This window comes from Talpa occidentalis, unplaced genomic scaffold, assembly GCF_014898055.3.
Source record: "Talpa occidentalis isolate TD23 unplaced genomic scaffold, MPIMG_talOcc4v2.1 talOcc4.10, whole genome shotgun sequence".
Classification (NCBI taxonomy): Eukaryota; Metazoa; Chordata; class Mammalia; order Eulipotyphla; family Talpidae; genus Talpa; species Talpa occidentalis.
This window is the reverse complement of record NW_023600993.1, coordinates 83,503,786-83,523,706: the sequence shown is the minus strand read 5'-3', so window position 1 is coordinate 83,523,706 and position 19,921 is coordinate 83,503,786. Positions and strand designations below refer to the sequence as shown.

Here is a 19,921-nt window from a genome sequence, read left to right as displayed (position 1 = left end):
CTTTTGTTGTAAAATCCTGTTCTAGTTAGAAAGAGAAGAGACCACAGTGATCCCAAGGGATGTGTACAAATACAACTTGGGGTTATGTAGCAAAAATACAGTGAACCCATCTTGGTTATTAACTGTATAGATAAAAAAAAAGGTGGGGGGAAGCATACCTAAATTCACCCATTTCAGGAGCCACCAACTTTTTTTCTGCTGCAGTTTTTCCTTAATCTAAAGAAAAGTGTCTCTGATAAAGAAAACAAATAAAATGGTGATGGTATTCCAAACTACAAAAAAAGTCTTTGCAGACCCAATTCTGTACTGTGAGCTTGTACCAAAGCATATAGCTAGGTAGACCAGCCTGGGGAATTTTTTTGAACCTTGATCATTCTCTTATTCTATATTGGACCAAAGGCTCTTGCATTTTTATTCTTGTGGTCCTTTATAGGTTTTTTTTGTTTGTTTTTTATTTTTTAATAGAGAGCCTTTCCTTCTAGCTTTCAGTCTCCCATATTCAACTGCAATAGCAAAATAGTGCAGACCTTTTAGAAGTCAGTTGTCCTTCCTGATGGGCCTGTATACAGTCTGTGCTCAAAGCTGCACACACATTTCTTGCTTGTTGTTTGTCCAACAAGCATTTCCTTTCCTTGCTCACTGGATATTACCATTCTCTTCTAGATGGATAATAGTTGTTTGCACCTGTTCTCTAGGAACCAGAAAACGATTCAAAAGCACAAAGTAATCCTTCCAACAGCCCTCTAGGCTGGTGTTAGTTCTTCATAAATGGGAAAGTGCTGTGGCTGAGAAGGCAGGTTAAGCTGAAGCAAGATTACCTGGCAGGAAATGGTGTAGGACCTGTCTGAGCCCTTCCATCAGACCTGATTGCTGTTCGTCATTTTAGTACAGTTAAATTGCACATAAACCAAGTATACAGTTTAGTGAGTTTTGTGATATGTATAGACCAATCATACCACCACAAGCATGATAACAAATATATTTATCATAATCAAATGTTTCCTTTGTAATCCATGACACTTACCTACCACCTCATTGTCATCAGGCAACCACTAATTTGCTTTCTATCCCTATAAAGATTCCAGAATTTCATATAGATGGAATCATATAGTATGTACTGTCTTTTGATATGGCCTATTTTACTCTCTGTAATTATTTGATATTCTCCCAGGTGTACCAATACAATCATATGTTGCTTAACAACAGAGATACATTCTATGAAATGAATTGTTGGGTGATTTTGTCATTGTGTGAACATCATTTAACTACACAACATAGATGTTATACCCTATTATGCACCGAGGCAATATGGTATAGCTTGTTGGGACCATTGTTATATCTACCAGCTGTCAGTGATCAGAATGTTAAGTGACACATGGCAGTAGTTCTTTCTTTTTTCATTGCAAAGTAGTATTTCATTTTATGTAAAATCACAATTGTTTATTTACTTGTTGGTGGATGTTGGTTTCCAGACTTTTGCTCTTATGAGCAAAGTTATTATGAATGTTTATGTAAAAATCTTTAGGTGAACATATTTTTCATTGAGTAAATCTATGGCCTGTGAAATCTAAAATATTTTCTGCCCTATCTTTTGCATGAAGTTTGCCAATCCCTGCCTGGATTCCTAAGTTTTTGGTCACTGATTATTTCTCTTATTTTACTGTCAGCTTCTTCTCTTCCTGTAACTGTAACCCTGTTCCTACAGTGTTAGGAATAAAAATCTTAACCTCTGTTTTCTATGTATTTGTTTTGTTTTCTTTTTTTTTTTTTTTTTTTAAATATTAAATTTTATTTTTATATTCCCCCATACAATTGCAAACGCCCCATTCTGACCCCAATCCTTCCCCTCCCGCCCCCCACCCCCAAAAAGTGTCTCTGGTTCATAGTTTTTTTGTTGATTTTGATTTTCACTTTCTTATATTCATTTTCCTGGTCCCTTATTTAAGTTTTCTAGATTCCTGCTATGAGTGAGACCATCCGGTATTTTTCTTTTTCTTTTTGGCTTATTTCGCTGAGCATGATCCCTTCCAGTGCCATCCATGTTGCTGCAAATTGCATGTGTTTATCTTTTTTGAATGCTGAGTAATATTCCATGGTATATATGTACCACATCTTCTTGATCCAGTCATCTATTTTTGGGCATTTGGGTTGTTTCCAAAGCTTAGCTATTGTAAACAGTGCTGCTATAAACATAGGAGTGCAGGTGCTCTTTGGAATTGATGTTTCTGTGTCCTTTGGGTAAATACCTAGGAGTGGAATTGCTGGATCATATGGAAGCTCTATGTTTAGTAGGTCCAGAAATCTCCACACAGCTCTCCATAGTGGTTGGACCAGTTTGCACTCCCACCAACAGTGCACAAGAGTTCCTTTTTCTCCACATCCTCGCCAACATTTGTTGTTGCTAGTTTTTTTAATATGTGCCATTCTCACTGGTGTGAGATGGTATCTCATGGTAGTTTTGATTTGCATTTCCCTGATTACAAGTGATGTTGAACATTTTTTCATATGTCTGTTGGCCATTTGCATTTCCTCTTCAGAGAAGTTTCTTTTTAGCTCTTCTGCCCATTTTTTGACTGGATTATTTTCTTTGTTGTTGCTGAGTCTCATCAGCTCTTTGCAGATTTTTGTGATCAGTCCTTTATCATTAGTGTTGGGTGCAAAAATGTTCTCCCAGTTGGTGGGGTTTCTCTTTGTTTTTGTTATTGTCTCTTTTGCTGTGCAGAAGCTCTTTAATTTGATGTAGTCCCAGCTGTTTATCTTTCTCTTCACTATCACTGCTTTGGGTGATGTGTCTGTAAAGATGTCTTTGATGTGCAAATCCCGTAGTGTTTCGCCTATATTTCCTTCTATGTATTTTATGGTTTCAGGTCTTATGTCTAGTTCTTTAATCCATTTTGAGTTGATTTTTGTGTATGGTGTGAGGTAGTGGTCAAGCTTCATTCTTTTGCATGTAGCGACCCAGTTTTCCCAGCACCATTTGTTGAACAAACTTTCTTTGCTCCAATGCATAGTCTTTGCTCCTTTGTCAAAGATTAGTTGACCATAAATCTGTGGGTTTATTTCTGGATTTTCTATTCGATTCCATTGGTCTGTATGTCTGTTCTTGTTCCAATACCATGCAGTTTTGATGATTATGGCTTTGTAGTATAGTTTGAAGTCTGGGAGTGTGATGCCTCCATTTCCTTCTTTTTTTTTCAGTAGAGCTTTGGCTATTCGGGGTTTTTGGTGATTCCATATGAATTTCATCAATAATTGTTCTATTTCTTTGAAGAATGCCATTGAGATTTTGATTGGAATAGCATTGAATCTGTATATTGCTTTTGGTAGGATGGCCATTTTAATAATGTTTATTCTTCCAATCCATGAGCAGGGGATGTCTTTCCATTTCTTTGTGTCTTCTTCTATTTCTTTTAACAGTGTTTTATAGTTTTCTTTGTATAGGTCCTTTACCTCTTTTGTTAGATTTATTCCCAAATATTTGATTTTTTTTGTTTCGATAATAAAAGGGGTGGTTTTTTTTGATTTCTTCTTCTTCAGATTTATTGTTTGTGTATAGGAAGGCACTGACTTTTGCGTGTTGATTTTGTATCCTGCCACTTTACTGAATTGATTGATGAGTTGAATTAGTTTTTCTGTGGAGATTTTGGGGTTCTCTATGTATATTATCATATCATCTGCAAATAGTGATAGTTTGACTTCTTCTTTTCCTATTTGGATTCCTTGGATGTCTTTCTCTTGTCTTATTGCTCTGGCTAGGACTTCCAGTATTATATTGAAAGCAGTGTGAGAGTGGACATCCTTGTCTTGTTCCAGATCTTAATGGAATTGCTTTCAGCTTTTCACCATTGAGAATGATACTGGCTGTTGGCTTGTCATAGATGGCCTTTATGATGTTGAGGTATGTTCCTTGTATCCCAGAATTTCAAGGCTTTTATCATGAATGGGGTGTTGCACTTTGTCGAAAGCTTTCTCAGCATCTATTGATATTATCATATGGTTTTTATATTTCTTTTTGTTGATGTGTTGGATAACGTTGATTGATTTTCGGATGTTAAACCATCCTTGTGCCCCTGGAATGAATCCAACTTGGTCGTGGTGAATTATCTTATGGATACATTGTTTGGATTCTGATAGCTAAAATTTTATTGAGGATTTTTGCATCAGTGTTCATTAGGGAGATTGGCTATATTTTCCTTTTTTGTGTTGTCCTTATTCGGTTTTGGTATTAGTGTAATATTGGCTTCATAGAACGTGTTTGGTATTGTCCCTTCCTTCTCAATGTTTTTGGAAGAGTTTGTGAAGGATAGGCACTAATTCGTCTCTGAATGTTTGGTAGAATTCATTTGTAAATCCATCAGGTCCTGGGCTTTGTTTTTGGGGAGGTTTTTAATTACCATTTCAATTTCGCTGCTTGTAATTGGTCTGTTTAGGTGTTCTATTTCTTCTTTATCTAGCTTTGGGTGATTGTAGAGTTGTAGGAATTTGTCCATCTCCTCTAGATTGTTGAACTTGTTTCCATATAACTGTTCATAGTAGTTACTGATTATTCTTTTGATTTCTGCTGTGTCCGTTGTGATTTCTCCTCTTTCATTTATGATTCTGTGTATTTGTGCTTTCTCCTTTTTTCCTTTGTGAGCCTGGCTAGGGGTTTGTCTATTTTATTGATTTTTTCAAAGAACCAGCTCTTGGTTTCATTGATCTTTTGGATTGTTTTTTTAGTTTCAATTCATTTATTTCTGCTTTGGTTTTTATTATTTCTTTTCTTCTACTGGATTTGGGGTTTTTTTGTTGTTCTTTTTCTAGATCTTTGAGCTTCGAGATTAGGTTGTTTCTTTGAGTTCTTTCTTGTTTTTTGATGTGAGCTTCTATTGCTATATATTTTCCTCTTATTACTGCTTTTGCTGCATCCCATACATTTAGGATATTGGTGTCCTCCTTGTCATTCAATTCAAAGAATTTTTTAATTTCTTCTTTGATCTCCTCGTTAGTCCAGTGGTCTTCCAGTAGTGTGGCTTTTAATCTCCATGAGGTAGGATAGTTCCTTGCCTTCTTTTTATGATTTATTTCTAGTTTGATGCCTTCGTGGTCAGAAAAGATGGTTGGTATGATTTCAATCTTGGTGTATCTGTTGATGTTTGTCTTGTGCCCCAGTATGTGATCGATCCTGGAGAATGATCCGTGTGCGCTTGAGAAAAATGTGTACTCTCGTTTTTTTTGGGTTTAGTGTTCTATAGATGTCTGTTAAGCCAAATGCTCTAGGTCCTTATTTAGAGCTTTAGTTTCTTTACTTATTTTTTGTCTTGTTGATCTATCCATTGTTGATAGTGGTGTGTTGAAGTCTCCCACTACATATGTGTTTTCTCTGATGTCTGTTTTCAGAGAGGACAACAGTTGTCTGATATATTTTGGTGCTCTTTCGTTTGGTGAGTATATGTTAATGAGTGTTATTTCTTCTTGAAGTATTGTCCCCTTAATCATAATGTAGTGACCATTGGGGTCTCTTTTTATTTTTTTGAGTTTGAAGTCTGTTTTATCTGATATAAGTATAGCTGTTCCTGCTTTCTTTTTTGGCCCATTTGCTTGTAGGATTGTTTTCCATCCTTTGACTTTGAGTCTATTTTTATCTTTTGTAGCTAAATGTGTTCCTGGAGACAGCAAAGGTTGGGTTTTGTTTCTTAATCCAGGCTGCAACTCTGTGTCTTTTTATTGAAGAGTTTAGTCCATTTACATTTAGAGTTAATATTGATATGTTAGCATCTGTATTTGCCATTATGTTTGTCTTCCTTTGATTTTATTTATTTATTCTTTAATAACTTTTTTTTTTTTTTTTTTGGTCTTCTTTCGTTGTTATTCGTCCCTCTGAGGTTCTGGCTTTAGGATTCCTTGTAGTATTTTTTGGAGTGGGGGTTTAGTCGCAATGAAATTCCGATGTTTCTCTTTGTCTGGGAAGGTCCATATTCTTTCTTCATGGAGGAAAGAGAGCTTTGCGGGATAGAGTATTCTTGGTTGGCATCTGTTTTCTTGGAGTCTGTTGACTATGTCCCTCCACTCTCTCCTTGCCCGTAGTGTTTCTTCAGAGAAGTCTGATGTCAGCCTGATGGTTTTCCTTTGAATGTTATCTGTTTCTTCCCTCTTGTCAGCTTCATTATTTTTTCCTTGTCCTGGATTCTTGGGAGCTTTACTATTATGTGTCTTGCTGTGTTTTTCCTTTCGTCGTGGAAGTTTGGTGTTCTTCTTGCTTCTTGTATATCAATTTTCAGCTCCTTCTTCTCATTTGGGAAGTTCTCTTCAATTATATCCATGAATATTTTCTCTGTTCCTACATCTCTCTCCTCTCCTTCTGGAATTCCTATAACTCTTATATTTCCTTTCCTCATGGAGTCAGATAGTTCCCGAAGTCTTTCTTCATTCTTTTCCTTCGTACTTCTCTTTCCTTTCTGTTTTGGTTCTTTTTATTTCTGTGTCTTCAAGATTACTTATTCGTTCTTCCATTTCATCTATTCTGCTTTCATTGCTTTTCCCAGAGTTCTTTAGTTCCTCCATTAATTCTTTGATCTCCTGCATTTCTTTTACTTCCCTCTTTAGGGACTCAATTTCCTTCTTCTGATCTATCACTTTTTTAATCATGGCAATTTTAAATTCTCTTTCTGGAAGGCTCAGAAGTTCTTCCAAGTTGCTGTCGTTGCAATCTGGGGAGTGGTTTTCTTTTTGTGGTGTGCTTCTTTCCTGAGGAGTTTTTAGGTTGCGTGTGGTTCTTCTACTCCCTACTGTCTGTTTTCTAATTTGTCGTATGCGTTGGGACACTGTGTTGCTCGGACTGACTGACATCTTGGGTGAACTTCTCCGCTCCCCTCTGGCTCTTCCAGGAGCCATCTCTGTCTTCTGGGGGAGCTTTCTGCTGGTTTTAGGCAGTTTTTACTGAAGAAATGTCCCTGTTCTCAAATGGCGAAGCGGGATGCAGTCCCTGCGCCTCCGGTTTCAGGCACACTCTTCTGCGCCCCCGGTCTGCCCCGGACGTGGGTTCCTGCTCCCTCTGTGGGCTCAGACTGCTGGTCGGAAGGGGCCTGGCGTGGAATAACTTCCCGGCTGGCCACTGGGTCCTCCAGAAACCTTCTGCCCTTTTCAAGCAGTCTTAAGAAATGTCCTGTTTTATAGGGTGTTAGTGACTTTTTTTTTCCTGGTCGCTAGGTGGCGCCAGAGATCTCTCCTATTGTCCTTGGGGGGCTGTTTTTCGCCTCCCCCGACCCCGTGGGACAGAGAACAGAGCGGGAATGGTAGGGTACACCTCAACAGCTTTGGGGTGCTGTGTCTGCCTTGTGCCCCACCGTCGTGGAGAAACCACGCCCCGAATTTTCGCGCCCCGGGTCTCAGTTCAAAGCCCTCAGTTCCAGGACGCGGGCTGTAGCCCAGTTCAGTGGCGCAGGAATGGCGCCTTTTGCACCGCTCCCGTGCCTGGGCGCCTGGATCCTGCTTACTCAGGGAGGGACCTTCACCTCAGTGAGGACCTCCGCGCGTCTCCCCGCAAGCCTAGGTCGTCTCCCCGCAAGCCTAGGTTGCAGGCGCGGGGACCTGGGCAGCCGCGATCCTGGTCTGCACTTGCTTTTCAAGCGCGCCGAGCACTCCGCGTTTCCGCGCAAGCTTACCGGCAGCCCGGGCTGTGTGCGCGTCTCCCGGGGTCTTTGTTCTTCTCTAATGGCGCCCGGAGCCGTTCGCTCACCGCCGCGGCGGATCCTGCAGGGTTCGCCTCAGCTCCCGTTCACGGGGTGTGGTGGCTGCAATAGTTCCTTTCCGCTCACAGTCCCGCTTGCTGCGTCGTTTGTTCTTGTGGGCCGTTTTGGTTTGTTGTTTCCTCCTCTCTGCCGGTCGGAGAGTGCCGCCTCTGTGGGCGGGGGAGGGGAGCAGGGTTCTGCGCTTCCCTCCCTTCTAGTCCTCTTTTATGGCCACTTTCTTCTTCGGGTAGTTTGCTGGCGTCACCCGTTTATCTTCCGTGTCCCAGTTCTCACTGGGACCTGCCGCTTTTCCTCCCTATTCACTTTTTTTAATGGGAGATCTTACTCGCAGCGTCTCCTCGCCGCCATGTTGCTCCGCCCCCTATTTGTTTTGTTTTCTGACACAGACATTCAAATAGTGGTTGGTAACAATAAGTTTGTGAAAAATAAATGGCAGCATATATTTTATGAGGAAAAAATTGAGTCTAAGTAACATCAAAAGCCGTGTTTATCCTATTTTAGTGGTTGAATATCTCTTAGCCAGTGTTCTTTGGCATTGTAGTTTGAAAGTCACTATAAGCTTATGTTAATTTCATTGTCTAGTTCATAGAAATCCTGGGTCTAGGAAAGACATCTTATATTTTTGAGTGCTCTAAAAGAAATGAACTTTATCAGTCACATTATAGAGCAAACAAAGATTGTCTCATGTGGTATTATACAACTTTCTTGCCAAGGTCAGTTTATGGTTCACAGTATCTTTTAAAGAATACTTGTCCCCTACTTTTCTTTATTCCTTGATCTTCTTAAACCAGGGAGGGAGTGAACTTCACCTCTTGTCCTTCAAATAAGTTTCCTCCAATTTTCCCTCCCTCTTTTCTGCATTATTTTCTGCCCCTTCTCAGGGTATTCTTATTTACAAAATTCATTCAGTTATTGCCCTTAGATTTTTATGATTCTTCCAAATTTTCCCTTATTTTTAATCTCATTTCTGGATTTCAGCCCCATAAGTCCACCCTGGACATTGAGACAAGGCTTAACCTTGTCTCAGTCTGAATTCAACCTTTCATTCCTAGTCTACTTGTCTTTCTTACCAGTCTTCCTGCCTCTAATATATTTTCCTCTTCTGCTTCCTGCCCTACTCCCTCTGCAATATTGTCCAACCCACTCTGGCATGTGTAATTTTTCTAGTACACAAAAAACCAGCTGGCTTCAAGTTTTGCTGACATCCTCCTTCCTCTTCCCATTCCAGCAGTGTCATGTACCACTTCCTTGAGTGGCCCATGCTTCCCATGCCTGTGCTTGTGCTGTTGTTTCCTTCTGCTTTAAATGCCTTCTCCCTTTTGCCTTTCTAGAAAAGACATCCAGGGAAGCTTGGTTCAGGCATCATCATCTTTGTGAGTCCTCCCTGACTCAGACACAGTCAGCCTTCCTTTCATGTCCTACTTTGTATGCATTCCACTGCATCATTCGGTTTTTCTCAGTGTACCCATTGTCTGCATGTCTGTCTCCCCTATGAGCTGAGCTCCTTGGAAGAATGAGCTGTGTGTACGTCCTCACCTTAATATCAGGCACCTCTTAGGTACTTCATAAATACTTGATGAAAGAACAAATGAACAACAAAAAAATTATACTCAGAATGCATGTTCATTGCAGAAGTATTTTTATATATTAAAGAAGAAGAAACTAATTACAGCAAAACAGGAAGCTTCCCTCTCCCACTGCCCCTCTGCTTCAGGAGGTTGCCTTTGATAGAAGAGGAAGCAGTAGATGACCCTCAGCCATTTTCCACAACCACCCACGGCTCCTGAGGCTCACGTTCACATTGGTCCTGGCGTGATCGACAACCTGATGAACCCAGACAAGACTAAGATAAACTACTTGTCCTCCAGTAGAATAAATATTTCAAATAAAGTCAACCCCAGAAAGTCAGGCCAAACAGCTATTGATTGCTAAAAGCCTGAACTTAAGCCCAATGAATATTCCAAAGTTCACCTCCATGCAGCTTGCCTAAATGGTGATCAATATGCAATTACTGCCCCCTTTAAACGTGTCTTACAGTGCCTACCTGAAGAAGGGTTTTACTTTTAAAATCCTTTGTTGAATTTGCTTAGCCAGGAAAAAAAGACTTGGCTAAACCAAAGCCCTTTACCTTTAGTATTTCAAACAATTCTGTGTTATTTGTGAAATGGCTTGAATGAATGCTGAATAGTAAGTGCAGGTGCCCTGTTATATGACTGTCATTCACTTCAAGAGGCCTTTTCCTGAGTGACTAAACAATGAGGATATTATATCTCAGTTTCCTAATTTCTACTCATATGATTACCTGCCCTAGTCATAACCTTTGAAATACAAGTTTGTAAAGTAAGATGCTAACATCCAGCTGCAGTGAAAACAAATATATTATTTGTCCAGTTTCTTGTTAGAATTTCATCTTGATGCAGGAAAAAACCCTTTCCTGCTGAGTCTGGAGCCTTGTTTACTCTTCTGCTGATACTTAAGACTTCATGTCTCAAAAAATGCCTTTTTCATGCCACTGCCGAACTCAGAACCCCTTGTCATTTTCCACTACACTGTTGTCATTATCTCCTAACTGTCCTCCCTGCCCCAAGCTCTGATGCTCCAGTCCTTTCATCAAACTGTTGCCAGTTTAAGCTTTTAAAGTGTATCCATCTGTTGTTCTCCTTTTCTTAAATATCCCATGACTTCACAACATCTATGGCATGAGGTCCAGCTTTCCTGGCAGCACATGTAGTACCTGTCATGACCTATTTTTGCCTGCCCCTATTCAGTCATCTTCATTAGTGCCTCTCATTCCTCAAGTCCCCATTCTCTTACAGGCCTGCAGTACCTTTGCACATGCTGTTTACCCAACATCACCATCAGTTCATCACTTACTCTGCCTGGCAAATGCTCATTTTCAGACGTCTCAGTTCAGATGTCACTTGTCATTGATACCATAACTGACTTCCCACAGATAAAGTTAACATCTCCACCTCCTATCTTTTGGGCTGAATTTCCATTGCTTAGGGCTTTTGAAATTATTTTATTTACCTGTCCTTAAGTTATTTAAAGATAGGTAACTTATAACTCCTAGCAGCCACTATAAGCCTGTATGCATGTATGCAAGTACATGCTCAGTAGTGGCCTTTTTCTTTTCAGTTCAGTAGTTGGATTGATATCATTTGTGAGTATTTAGATTGTTTTGTTCCTGCAGCAAAGAGAATAAAAGTAAGACTATTCCTTGATCTTTTGAGGTTAGCACCTAGTAGGATGACCAACTATCTTAATTTGCTAGGACTATGGGGTTTCCCTGGATGTGGTACTTTCAGTGCTAAAAGTGAAACAGTCTCAGGTAAATCAGGATGGTCTAGCACAAAGCAGCACCATTTGCAGGCTTTCTGGCTACACTTCTTTCCACCAGTCATTGGGACCCAGTCCTAGCTGGCTGGTCTGACCCAGGATAACATTCTTTGTCAGCACACTGTTACAGTGTCACCTCTACAAAAGACTATCCAAAAGGGATATTGTTTCTGATTCTTTTTCTTTGATTTTTCAAGTGAGAAATTGGATGAAGGGTTTTGAGTTATGTTATTATCACCTTTTTGATCCAGCTTGCCTCCTCTTGCTTGACCAAGCACCTCGCTCCATTAATGTTTTCCTCTTTTTTAAAATCTTTAGTCTCATCACCATTGACTTCTTGATACCCTAAAAATAGGATTAAACTTTTCATATTTTTAAAAGTAATAATTCAGAAAAAACCTGAACTTGACTTTCCTCTCAAGCTGATTGACCCCTCTTCTCCAGGCTTTACTTATGAGTAATAATTCCACACTCACCCCTCTTACTTTCTCACCTCTTTTCAAATATCTACATATATGTATGTCTTTTCCCATTCTCCTCTCCCCCTCACCTTAACTAACAAATACTAATCTCAGAATAAGCATGTTGAATTGTGTCTCCTTAACTCCTGGAATCAGTTATTTATTTGGAGTCCTTATTGTGGCCTACAGGACTACATGGCCTTGCCTTTGGTACAGCCCATGTTTTCCTCTCTGATTCAAGCTAGGAGCTCTGCTCCTTAGGCTTCAGGCATGCCAACTTGCTGTCTGTTTTTTAACCAAATTAGCTCATTTTCATCTTAAGGCTGTACTTTCTGCCTTTAGTATTTTGTCCCTAAAATGCACATGATCAGTTCATCTTATCACTCAGATCAACACAAATGTTGAGTACTTCCTTAATCCTAACCTAAAATATCCTCTCTAGTCATTCTTTCATATTACTTCATTTCCATCACACATACCACTATCAAGTATTGTGACTTTTCATTTGTTTCCTCTAACTACGTTCTAAGTTCCATGAAACTTCATACTTGTTCTGTCCTATTCACAAGCGGTAGCGAGTTAATATTTACAGATTGATTCATACATGGGGTAAAAATTATGGTGATTTATACTTTTCCCTAACTATTTCTTATTAATTTAGTCACCTTAAGTAGGTTTAATGTTTTCATAAGCAGAAGCTATGTTAATTTTTGTTTTTCTCTTGTGCCTACTGGGATGCTGAGTATATGTTCAGTAAATACTGCATGTTGTCTTGGTTGGTTGATTTACCACAATACTAAGATAGGAAATGATTGATTTGTTCCTCTCTACCTCATAGAATGATAAGATAAAAAGTGTAGAAATTAATAGAAGATTACACCCTTAGAGAAGTAACTTCAAGAATGGTAGTCAGAGGGATTCTTCTATGCCCTTTGGTGTTGAGGGGAAAGAAAATTACTTTTTTTTTTTTTTTTTGAATAGTTGATTCTAATTCTAAAAAGTACTACATGTTCACTGTGGGGAAAATAAAAGGTATTGAACAATAGAAAAAGAAATAATAAACATTTGATAAAATCCACCCTCTTTTCATGATAGAAATACTCTAGGAATAGAAGGAAATTTCTCCAACTTTGATAAAAAGCTTTCATGAGAAATTCACAGCAGACATCATGCTTAGTGGTGAAAGACTGTCTGTTTTCTCCCTAAATGAAGAATAAGAGAAGGATGTCCACTCAGACCACTTCTATTCAGTGTTGCGTGGGATGGTCTATCCATGACAACTAGGCAATAAAATGAAATAAAAGGCATCTAGAGTAGAAAAGAGTAAAAGTATTTGTTTTCAAATGACATGACCTGATGAATACACTAGAAAATTATTAGAGCTACTAAATTCAGCAAGGTTGCAGGTTATGATAATATACAAAATGAATTGTATTTCTGTAAACTTGCAATAAATAGTCCAAAAATGAAACTAAGAAAATAGTTCCATTTGCAATAACATCAAGAATAAAATATCCAGGAATAAATTTAACAAAAGAAGTATATAATTTGTACTCTGAAAACTATATAATATTACTAAAAGAAGTTAAAGAAAATCCAAATAAATGGAGAAACAGTTTATATCCTTGGATCAGGAGACCTAATACTGTTAAAATGGTAAGACTCCCCAAAGTGATTTATAGATTCAGCACAATCCAGTTAGCATCCAAGCTGACTTCATTGTAGGAGTTGATATGCTGATCCTAAAATTCATATGGAATTGTGGTACAATTCTAAGAATTGTAATTAGAATTAGCAGGTTGAGGAATCTCCACACACACTTTTCATAGTGAAAGCTGTGTGGAGATTCCTCAACCTGCTAAAGATGGAGCTTCCATATGATCCAACAATTCCACTCCTAGGTATTTACCCAAAAGACACAAAATCATTAATTCAAAAGAGCATCTGCACCCCTATGTTTATAGTAGCACTATTTACAATAGGTAAGCTTTGGAAACAACCAAAATGCCCAAAAATAGATGACTGGATCAAGAAGATGTGCATATACACACACACACACACACACACACACACACACACACATATATACACACACACACAATGGAATGTTACTCAGCAATCAAAAAAGATAAACTCATGCAATTTGCAGCAACATGGATGGAGCTGTAAGGGATCATGCTCAGCGAAATAAGCCAGAAAGAAAAAGAAGAATACCGGATGGTCTCACTCATAGCAGGAAGTTAGAAAACCTAAATAAGGGACCAGGAAAAAGCCTAATTATAATAAAGTAAAAATCAAAATCAACAAGCAACTATAAACCAGAGACACACTATGGAGGGAGAGGGGAGTAGGGATTAGAGTCAAAATAGGGGGGGTGGGAATTGTATGGGGAATAACCAAGATGAAAATGCATACATTGTGCAAAAATGAAACATGATGTAAAAAATATATAAAATAAAATAAAAAATAACACATTAAGGATAAAAAAAAAGCTTACTGCACAACAATGCTAATCAAGACCGTGTAGTATTGGGGTAAATTAATGGACTATAATTGAGAATTTAGGAATAAAACTAGGTGTCTGTGGTCAGCTTGATTTTCAGATTTAGTACCCAGACTAGGGAATAGCTTCAACAAAGGGCCCTGGGACAAGTGGATATCTAAATTCAAAAGGATGGAGTTGGTTCCTTACCTCATACCATATACAAAAATTCAAAAATTTTTGTGGCACAGAAGTTAAAGTCTCAGCACTGTCAATCTATCGCCAGACTGTGGCATGAGTTTGATCCCTGGCCGGGGAGCTGACCCACAAGACGCAGCAGACCTCTCCTGTCTTGCCCGCTGCTCCCCTCAGCAGTGTGTTTCAGTAGATCTGCCTGTTCTGCTCCCCACTCTCTCTCTGGTGAATCCTCTCACACACACCACCCCCCTACTTCTGGCCTACACCCCAGTTCTTGTATACATAAATAAATAAAATAAGTCTTAAAAAAAATCCAAAAATGAATCAAATGTAAGAACTAAAACTTAAAATTTTTAGAAAACATAGGTATAAATTTTCATGACATTGGCTGTCACAATTGTTGTTAGATATGAGCAACACAAAAGAAAACAGTCATCAAAGTGAAAAACTTTTGTGTTTCAAAGTACCAAGAAAGTGAAAAAACAACCCTTAGAATTGAATATTTGCAAATCAATTATCTGTTAAAGGACTTGCATCTAGAATAAATAAAGAACTCTTACAACTCAATTATAAAGATAATTAAGTTAATTCAAAAATGGGCAAAGGATGTGAATAGACATTTCTCCAAAGAAGATATACAAATGGCCAATAAGCACATGAAACGATGCTTGAGTCATTATTTATCAGGGAAATGCAAATCAAAACCATAATGAGATACCACTTTACACCCACTAAAATGTCTAGAACCAAAAAGTCAGATGATGAGTGTTGGCAGGGATGTGTAGAAATCATAACACTTATAAACTGCTGGTGGAAATGTAAAATGATACAGCCACTTTGGAAAATAGTCTGACACCTTGTTAAGAGGTTAAACATAGAGATACCATATGCCCCAGCAATTCCACTGCTAGGTATACATGTGCCTAAAAGAAACGCAAAATATGCCCACACAGAAACTTGTACATAAGCATTCATAGTAGCATTATTCACAGTGACCAAAAGGAGGAAGTAATCCAAATGTCCGTAGGTGTACGAATGGATAGAAAAATTGTGGCAAATCCATACAATAATGGACTTTTATTCAGCCACAGAACAGAATCAAGTTCTGATGCATATTACAGCATAGATGGAACCTGAAAGAAGTCAGTCACAAAAGATCACATATTATTTATACCATTTACTTGAAATATACAGAATAGGCAAATCCATGAAGGCAGAGAGTAGATCAGGGATTGCTGAAGGCCCAAGTAGGATGGGGAAGGTAGAGGATGATAGCTAAAGGGTGGGGGAGTTCTTGTCAGAGTGAAGAAAGTATTCTGTAATTGACGGTGGTGATGCTTGCACACATCTGTGAATATACTAAAATCCATTGATTTGTACATTTTAAAGGGGGGTGAGTTGTATGGTATGTAAATTAAATCTTGATAAAGCTGCTTTAAAGGAAGAAAAAGGAATAAATCATGCATAATTCCACCACCCTGACCCTGAAATAAATTTTGTTTGGATTTTGATCTTTTTCTGGCCTTTTTATTGCCTGTTTTTCACAGTTAAGGCAATGCTTCATATAGAATTTTGAATATTGTCTTTTGTGTTTATCATTTTGAGCGTAAGACTATGTTTATTCTAGTACATACTCTCCTAGTTGTTAACAACTGTGTAATATTCCACTTAGATATGCCACAATGTAATAATTTTCTCATTGGTGGATATTTACGTGTTTTATTTTTATTTCCTTTTCCTCATTATCAGTACTTCAGTAAATAGATATACTTTTTAAAAGGCTAGAATGTACCTGTGGAATACTTTATATGAAACCCCTTTTGTTCACAGAGAAAAGAAGATCTCCCGGAGCAGTGCCCTAAAAGTGCTTGACCATGCCATGATTGGACCTGAGGGCACAGACAATTGCCATAAATTTGTTGACATTCTTGGCTTACGAACCATCTTTCCCCTCTTTATGAAATCTCCCAGGAAGATCAAGAAAGTGGGAACCACAGAGAAGGAACATGAAGGTAAGGTTTGCTGGAGGAGTCAGTCTAGTTTAGGTGCATTAGAAATAAGGAAAATGAGAACTCCTTTGAAAAACTGACTTGCACTTGAGGAGTGGGCTCTTCAGAAGAAGAGTGCTGCGTTTTTCTCGTCTATCTTATTTGCTAGGTGTGGAAAACATCACAGATACTCCAGATCACTGCTTGTCTTTGTCACATGCATTCTCTGCTTACTTGAATGCTGGCAGTTCCTTTTCTTTCCTGCCTGTTAATAAGTCTGTGCATGAGGGTTTTGTTTTCTTTGCTATAATTTGTAGTGAGGTGTCTCTCTGATGGAAGACCCTTTTGAAAAGAGTAATGAGGCGGCAACACATGCCACTTCCAGAGTGGTGCTTTCATGTACTTCTGTATTAAAGTATGATTCAGCCAACATCAGGAATTGCCGAAATAAACTATTTACAGCCCAGGTTCCCCTTTTTATGTTTCTCCTCCCTGATGGTGCACACTCCCAGCAAAATGCTGCCATGAATTGCGATGCTGTAACCAGAGTAGTTACTGCTGGGCCGGTTTCTTCCTGCTATTGTCTAGTGGCCTGCTGCATCCCTCCCCCCAATAAATAGCTGCAGTGCAATCTGGAAGGCCAGGGATTTATGAGCATTGACAGTTCTGCTGGAGGCTAGCAGACACTTGCACCGGGAAATTTACATGGTTGGATGGTTATTTGAAAGTGCGGGGAGGGCCACAAGGTGGGTACGGAGGTGGTGTATCAGAGGAGAGAACCTGAGCTGACTGGCTAATTTGGTTGTTGTGTCAGAAGTTAACATTTCTTTGTGCGTGGGTGACTTTTTTCCATCAATGGTGGTAGAATGGATGTAGGTCTATGTGGGATCTTTTGTATTCCTTACCCTCCTAGTAAAAGTTTGAGCATTTATCTCTTCTCAAATTCACTTGGCTTAGTCTTTTCCAACTTGTAGTGGCTACAGGGACAATGATATGACCTGTCTCTGGTGGTCATCTCCAGTAATGTCATCTCTTATCAAATCAGTTCTCCATAGATAACAGGAAGTTGTACAGGGGAGGAACTTGCAGTGCAAAGAATTGTGGGCTAGAGACCTGAGAATAAGTAGAGAGATCAGGTCACCTCAGAGCACCTCATTGACCAGATACCCGTAGTAAGCATTGTTAAGGCCCACATCTTTTTTCTTTCCTCTTTGGAAATTAAGCAAAATGACGGGAGGGGAAATGGGTAGTTTTAGAGATCTAGGAAGTACAATTTTAGGGACAGTCCCCATTCGTTGAAAATGTGGCACTGCTGCATTATGCGCTGTTTTATTTAGACCTCACAACCTATGACGTAAATGGTAGTATCCTTGTTTTTTCAGATAAGTAAGTCTGCTGAGAAAGGAACCAAACTGTGATTCTACAACAAACTAGCTGTGTGGCTTTATACCCTTTGCTTAACTTCTCTAGACTGTGTGCTCCTTTCTGCCTATAAAAGAAGAAAACTAGACTAGTGAAACTAGACTAGCTCTTATTCTGTACCTTAAGATTCCGAGGCACAGACCCTTGTTGCCACGGTTTTGTTCTCTCATCCTGGAAACTCCTCAAGACTGATCTGCTGGGTTCTATTGAGAGACTTGATGCTGCATCTTGAGCATGCCTGAAGAAAGTGAAGGAAAACAGCCCTTAGCAGGCTCTTGTTCTGTGTGCTTGGTACTGAGAAGTGACAGATTCAGTGAGCTGCTGTTTTCCTTCAGAAAAAAACGTGCCTGGTGGCATGCTGGTAACAGTACATTTGCTCTAGAGTACTTGCATTAGGAATTTGATAACATTATATTAGTAAGGGCAATGGCTTGATAAGACAGCCCCTGGAAGGCATGTTTGGACTATAATGGCTGGTGAGAATGAGCTCTGCATCCTGAATATAGCAATATGCAGAGAGAAATGAACCCCAAGAAGAAAATACTACCCCAGACCACTTCCCAATGCCTGTTAGCTGCTGCTGGTACTTCTGGCAAGTTGGCCTTCACATCGTAAATGGCATGGTAGGGTGAGAATGGAGGTGAAGCCGGGGCACATTATGCAAGGCTTTCTTCTTCTGTCTTGTCCTCTGTGTCGCCCTCTGTATCTGGCCCTTGAGCTGCAAGTGGACCAGTTTTGTGTGCTTAGCTGGAGCACAGTAGCCTCAAAACATCAGGAATATTAGCACATGTGCCCACTCATTCCTGCCACCAAGCTTGTACCACGCTCTTTCCTCTATGTGTAGCAATTTTCTTTGGCTGCCTTTCAGTCATCCTTTAGGTCCTTAGTTTGGCTTTCATTTTCTTTGGGGAACATATCATGAATCCCTAGACTAGAACAGAGCCTCCTATTAAATGCACTCTTGGTCCAAACACTTTGCCTTTATAGCTCTTAAAAAAATCAGTGACATTGTCACCTCGGGGTTCTTGGGCCTAGTGCTTGGCATATGATGGAGGCAAAGTAAATGGGCTACCACTTCCCTAAAAGACTACTCAGTCATACACCTAGGACTTTCACCCAACTTGTTTGGAAGCAAAAGCAAGAGGGTTGCTAGTGATAACTTCTACTTTGTCTCATGGGCATAGAGATTATGGAAATCCCCTACCCACTTCGATCCACATCCTTAAAAGCCAAGTTGTGGATGGAACTACCTTATAGGTGAGGCCACCATATGATAAACTTCTTATGGTAATCCAGCAACTCCAAATTAAGGACTATGGAGCAGAAATCCGCATGCCAGTCCAGAAGCCCTGAAGGGTTTCCCCACACTCTTCCCTTTCTTTCTTGTCAAACCTGGACACTTGTCACATATCAGGATTTGCCTCTTTAGGTTCATCCTGTCACCCCTCAGGGCCTTCCTACAGTAACAGTGTGACCTGGTGTAATACAGGTGGGTACACTGCACATCAGCTATATGATTTGGGACAAATTCCTAAACTCTCTGAGCCTCTGTTGCCAGACCTATAAAATAGTGAGGCTAGATCTACGTATAGGGTGGTTGTAAGGGTCAGATGAGATGACATATATGCTTAGCATAGACCCCTTATGAAGCATAAGTTCTCTTCTCTACCAAACCTCTCTCCAGTTCTGTCTTGGTCACACACATACACCCATCCTTCTAAGAAATCATGGGGAGATCAGACTGTTCAACTTTGACTAGGGGAGGGATTTATTGGGATTTATTGATTGGCCTGAGGTCTAGCTGCTTCGTGATTGCAGCCTGAGAATGGACAAATACACTCTTCACGGTAATGTCCAGAGTCATACTATGCTAAATAGTCAGGTAGGGTAGCATAAAAACAGCTGTGTTCCCACAGTCAATAATAGGGGTTGAAAGAGAAGAACTTCTAGATTAAGGTGACTGCAGAGAGGAGGGAAGAAGCAAAAAAAAAAAACCAAAAAAAAAAAAAACCACCCATATAACCTAGAATTGCTGGTAATTTTGTTCCTCCTTTGTGAGTTGGGATGGATAAGGAAAAGAATTATTGTAATTGAAATCCATTCAGGTTTGCATAATAAAACCTTCAGAAATAGATCAGGGGAGGCACTTAGCTTGGGGGATGGGTTGGAAAGAAATAATTTGCCCTTGGGTACAGTAGTATGATTGGCTGCTTCCTTGGTTTTTATAAAGAATAGCACAGTATATATTGTCTCCTTGGCATTAACTGCTTCAGAATAGGAGGAAAGAAAGAAAAGAGCTGG

The 19,921-nt window shown here is 39.4% G+C and overlaps 1 protein-coding gene and 1 long non-coding RNA gene across 4 annotated transcripts in view; one reads left to right on the top strand and one right to left on the bottom strand.

The window, feature by feature from the left end:
• CTNNBL1 (catenin beta like 1) overlaps nucleotides 1-19,921 on the top strand; it is a 289,982-nt gene that overhangs the window by 205,054 nt on the left and 65,007 nt on the right. For all 3 annotated transcript variants that reach the window (XM_054696621.1, XM_054696619.1, XM_054696613.1), the window contains one exon: nucleotides 16,041-16,222. In XM_054696621.1, coding sequence (XP_054552596.1) covers nucleotides 16,041-16,222 — 182 coding nt within the window. The remainder of the gene's footprint in view (nucleotides 1-16,040; nucleotides 16,223-19,921) is intronic.
• Nucleotides 9,365-11,990, bottom strand: LOC119232939 (uncharacterized). Its single transcript, XR_005122222.2, has 3 exons — nucleotides 11,955-11,990; nucleotides 11,308-11,414; nucleotides 9,365-9,554 (listed from the first exon to the last, which is right to left on the bottom strand). It is a non-coding gene; the product is annotated as an uncharacterized LOC119232939 (long non-coding RNA).